This window comes from Volvox carteri, assembly GCF_000143455.1.
Source record: "Volvox carteri f. nagariensis unplaced genomic scaffold VOLCAscaffold_51, whole genome shotgun sequence".
Lineage (NCBI taxonomy): Eukaryota > Viridiplantae > Chlorophyta > Chlorophyceae > Chlamydomonadales > Volvocaceae > Volvox > Volvox carteri.
Window position 1 is genome coordinate 877,856 of NW_003307594.1, and position 359 is coordinate 878,214.

At 50.7% G+C, this 359-nt stretch overlaps 1 protein-coding gene across 1 annotated transcript in view; it reads left to right on the top strand.

Annotated features, from left to right (window-relative positions):
- Positions 1-93, top strand: part of VOLCADRAFT_96378 (uncharacterized protein) — a gene marked incomplete at both ends in the record, with an annotated part of 3,424 nt that extends 3,331 nt beyond the window's left edge. Inside the window, one exon of the mRNA XM_002955379.1 lies at positions 51-93. Within this exon, the coding sequence (XP_002955425.1) occupies positions 51-93 (43 nt within the window). The remainder of the gene's footprint in view (positions 1-50) is intronic.
- Positions 94-359: the final 266 nt, after the last annotated feature.

Sequence of the window (359 nt, forward strand, 5' to 3'; positions counted from 1 at the left end):
CCTCTCTACACCCCCTGCACATCTCCATGAAGACCCCCACCTCCCACCAGCGACAACAACCGCAGCAATCCCATGGTGGAGGGACACAGCTAGAAGCCATGGCATCTATATGGCTGTTGCAATCCTAAAACCCTAAAACAAGAATAAAAACCCCTTTTAGAAACCTCTAAAAACTCAACAACCTGAACGCCTCCCTCCCCCCCGCCGACATCCCTGAGTCCGAAGTCCCCCAAGCCCCGCAACGGACCCCCCTCCTCCTCTTCCTCTTCCTCCTCATCATCATGGGAATAATGGTCACCTAGTTGGAAAATGACCACCAAAAAAAGAAAAAGATGTCAAAAGAGAGACCAATCATGATG